Raw genomic sequence first — 3,703 nt, 5'->3', positions numbered from 1 at the left:
TTTGCATCACAGTACGGGCGCCCTGGTGCAGTATAGGCCCTCACTTGTACTAGGAGACAGCTCGGAAGGCGGTAGATGCGAGGTGGCAGGGGCAACTAGAGAAGCGAGGAACAGGTTACTAGAGGGAACTTGCCCATAGGCCTTCAATGTACCTCTGTGCTCCTCTGGCCTCACACGAGTGTATCCCGCTTCGTACCATGCGGAAAAGCTTTCAACTAAGAATCGGATTGCGAGATATACCAAATCCGGCTGATAGTGATTACAGCAGAGCCAAAAGTGTAATCAGACAAAAATCGAACGGATTTTGGACAGGAGCGCTCAGATTCTGCTGCAATCGGAATCTGGGTCACACGATTATCAAAATCCCGCAGATAGTGCCCAGGATGCTGTCCGCGGGGGCCCTGTGTACGGTATCTTTGTCCCAGATCGTGCATTCCGAGTCCCATGTCTCGTTTCGCACGCCAATCTCCTCGGCTCAAATGGAACAAGCGCACACAGCTCGCCGCAGAGCCGCTAGGCGCCTCCGTGGGAGTTCTCTGGACGCTCACTACGATTCGGACTTGGACATCCCGGGATTCCCGAGATATTCGTAGATGTCACAGTAAGACTTGCGTTGTAGCCTCTGCTTACACTTATGCGGTCCCTAGTGGTTCTGACGCAGCTTGGAAGATAGGCTTCTCTCCTGGCTATCGCTATTTTAGATGCTGACACCTGTCTGCACAGCCGGCTTGTCATGGGAAGAGAGCGAGATCGCACACGAGAAATGGCATAACGGCCTCATTTTCAAGTTCCTCTACGTCCTCATACTTGATCGCTTCAGCGACTTCGTCGTCAACCAGGTCGTTGCGCTCGTGCGTGAGACAGTTTCGCAAATGTTCGCTTCTCTCTTGCTGCACATACCGCAGCGATCGACTTTGAGATTTCACGCCATCCCGCTCGAGATGATCCGGCAGGACTTTCCCATTGGCCAGAAACCCGCTACCGACACCCAGAGATGCAGACAAAGCGGGAAGGGCGACGCATGGGAGGTGTGCCATACTGGCTTGCTCGGAATGAAGTATGAAGTTACGGTGCACAGCGACTTCGTGGCTGCGGGAGGCGAGAAGGAGGTCTTGCGCGGTATCGTCGACGCCGCTGTGTCGAGGTAAATAAACATATGTGGCTCTGGCTCAAATAGATCTGACTATTTCCCCAGACTTGGCGATTGGGACGGCGACTTCGCTCTGCCACAGCGTCGTGTCTATCCACGATAGCAGAATATCTCATCAATAAGCTCCCAAAGGTGCTTGTTTACGTGCTTACGGGTCTCTGCAGCTGCCTGAGCAATATGAAGGGCGATCCCAGCAGGAGTGTCCGTTCTCAGTGCGACACGAGATGATGCGCTGCGCAGGCTGTACAAGACCCGAAGCCAGGAAGGAAAATTCTTGGACGCGTGTACAAAGTGAGCTAGTTGACTGTTCTGCCTCGACGCTACTGACTATATTCACACACAGAGCCAACGGCCGAGCGTGTTACGCAGCTCCTGAGCGCGTAGACGATGAATCTGGATGTGGAAGAGGCACCGGTGATGATCCCGCACGAGCGGCCGCTGCGGGTTCTGTCATCGTTCCTCGCGCGCTCGTTCCGGCGGACACTGCACGCACGCCACGAGGGCCATCTTGCGAAGGCGATCGCGATGAACCAGAAGCTCACTTTCACCGAGCGCATGTGGCCCGCCCTCCACGACTCGGAAGAGGGCGCGATCATCGAGGAAGCCGTCGACGACGGCGGAGACAGCAGCTTAGACGAGAAGTTTGCCCACGAAAAGGGAGTAATTTGTGTCTGGGACGAGCAGATCAGGCCGGTGCATTCAGCGCAGAACAACAGGCCGGTGGATGGTCGCGTCTACTGCAGCAACGAACGCGAAAGCCTCGACAGCGCGTCACCGCCGCTCTCGAGTGCAACTAGCAGCACACGCCCATCGCTTTTCATGACCTCCATGAAGTCAAGTAGCCTAAGTATACCGACACTCCTGCCGCCATGCTCAGACACCGCCCGCGATATTCCCTCTCATTATCCTCTGCATCATCCACGAGCTGGTATACAGTCACCACTGACGACGACGAGGACCCCCACGTCTACATCGAGCAAATTGACATACTGGCCGATGACTCCAAGTATTCTACGCCAGTACTGAAAAAGATACCTTCTCGGTCTGCAGCTCGTTTTTTCTTTCGGTGCTGATTATCTCTCTACCTCTCCAACATAGAACAAGATTGACGGTTTTAATTAGACACTATTACAGTCACCAATAAATGTCGCGTATACCTACCGCCCACATTGGTAGGGAGGCGTGCGACATGCGCACTTACGACCGCCTTGGCTACATCCTGTATTGCTTGACATGCGGTTAATCTAATCGTACTCCACTCTATGTACCTGATATGAATTGCTTTCTGCTCTTCGAAATATCCCAGTTAATCAGAAGGGGAATCACACCCGCACGTCATGGCAACAGAGGGTGGGCGGCTCCAAACAACGCGTCTGGCCACTACCGCTGGATATAGAAGAAGGACCTCGAGCATGTACAGTATTACGAGGGCGGTAGGCCCAAGCATTGTATCTCGGCCTGCATAGAACCTAACCGGGAAGTGTCCCGCCTGGCTCATGGCAAGAACAAATGAACATCTCACTTGCTGTACAGGGAAGAGTGCATAGAAGATGTCCAGGTTCGTGTATATCCTTTCAGGAGGGCCGAGATTGACCATCGAACTTCGTGATCTAGCAGGCTTCCCGAACGTGGACTGGCCGGAGTTACCCTTTATTGAGCAGTACTAGTGCTCTAAAGCTGAGGGAAGTCAAGGCCGGTCACACAAACGAGTAGGCGATCCTCGTGACACGCCTGCGACGAACCTGACTTTTAGTGTGACCCATGGCCTCGGATTGCTCTCGGTCGCATCTGTGCTACGCAGCAATGACAGTAAGGACTTTTCTACCTGGGGACACGCTAGTCGTCTTGTCCAGAAATGAGCGTACATTGCCAGCCTGAGATGCAGACTTTATTGAATATCACAGTCTGACAGAGCGACTTATACGGTCTCGTATCCGACTTACTGCTGCTGAGCGACCAACCTGGCACGCTCCTCCCAGACCTTCTTAATGGCGGGCCGTTCGAGGAGCTTGTTGTGCCACTTGGCGGTGGCAGGGAACTCCTTCTCAAAATCAAAGTTCTCCAGGAGGCGCGTCGCGGCGTCGATGTTCCACCTGCAACACGTGCGTGTGGGTGATCGAAGTCTTATTAGCGAGCACCACGCACTTACCGGACGAAGGAAATGTCAGCGACGGTCATCCTGCCGCCGACAAGCCACTCCTGTTTTGAGAGCACACTCTCGAGCACGCCCAACACACGCTTAATTTCCTTTTGGTACCGTTCAAGAGCACTCGCGACCTTCTCTGGGTGGGCTACGCTAAACCAGACCGCCTGGCCGAAGTACGGGCCCTGGCCAGAAGCTTGGAAGTACAACCATTGAAGCTGCGTGTAGTACTCGTCCGTGCCCGGTGCGATTGAGAGTTTGTGCTCCTTATCGTACTTGTCGATGATATATTGGATGATGGCATTGGATTCCCTAAAGCACATGGGTTGCCGAAGCAGACTACGTGAGCAGGTGAGAGGGACATACCAGACCACGAAATCGTTGTTGCTGTGGTCGATAATTGCGGGGAT

General features: G+C 53.8%; 3 protein-coding genes across 3 annotated transcripts in view; 2 read left to right on the top strand and 1 right to left on the bottom strand.

Annotated features, from left to right (window-relative positions):
• Positions 1–444: 444 nt before the first annotated feature.
• PHACADRAFT_200861 (uncharacterized protein) lies at positions 445–1,253 on the top strand (the record flags this gene model as incomplete). Its single annotated transcript, XM_007401144.1, has 4 exons — positions 445–589; positions 724–851; positions 906–1,144; positions 1,196–1,253. The coding sequence occupies 4 exons, from the start codon at positions 445–447 to the stop codon at positions 1,251–1,253; spliced, it is 570 nt and encodes a 189-aa protein (XP_007401206.1).
• A 221-nt stretch (positions 1,254–1,474) lies between these two features.
• On the top strand, positions 1,475–2,355 carry PHACADRAFT_264487 (uncharacterized protein). Its single transcript, XM_007401143.1, has one exon. The coding sequence runs from the start codon at positions 1,538–1,540 to the stop codon at positions 2,174–2,176; it is 639 nt and encodes a 212-aa protein (XP_007401205.1). The 5' UTR covers positions 1,475–1,537; the 3' UTR covers positions 2,177–2,355.
• A 646-nt stretch (positions 2,356–3,001) lies between these two features.
• The window catches only part of PHACADRAFT_264485 (uncharacterized protein), a 2,134-nt gene continuing 1,432 nt past the window's right edge, over positions 3,002–3,703 (bottom strand). Inside the window, exon 5 of the mRNA XM_007401142.1 lies at positions 3,002–3,243. Within this exon, the coding sequence (XP_007401204.1) occupies positions 3,090–3,243 (154 nt within the window). The 3' untranslated portion in view covers positions 3,002–3,089. The remainder of the gene's footprint in view (positions 3,244–3,703) is intronic.

Source organism: Phanerochaete carnosa (assembly GCF_000300595.1).
Source record: "Phanerochaete carnosa HHB-10118-sp unplaced genomic scaffold PHACAscaffold_12, whole genome shotgun sequence".
NCBI lineage: Eukaryota > Fungi > Basidiomycota > Agaricomycetes > Polyporales > Phanerochaetaceae > Phanerochaete > Phanerochaete carnosa.
The sequence above is the reverse complement of the archived record's forward strand: the minus strand, read 5'-3'. Positions and strand labels throughout refer to the sequence as shown.

Excerpts from the sequence above, each read along its gene's own strand:
- PHACADRAFT_264487 (XM_007401143.1), top strand. The coding sequence starts at position 1,538 with ATGAATCTGGATGTGGAAGAGGCACCGGTGATGATCCCGCACGAGCGG.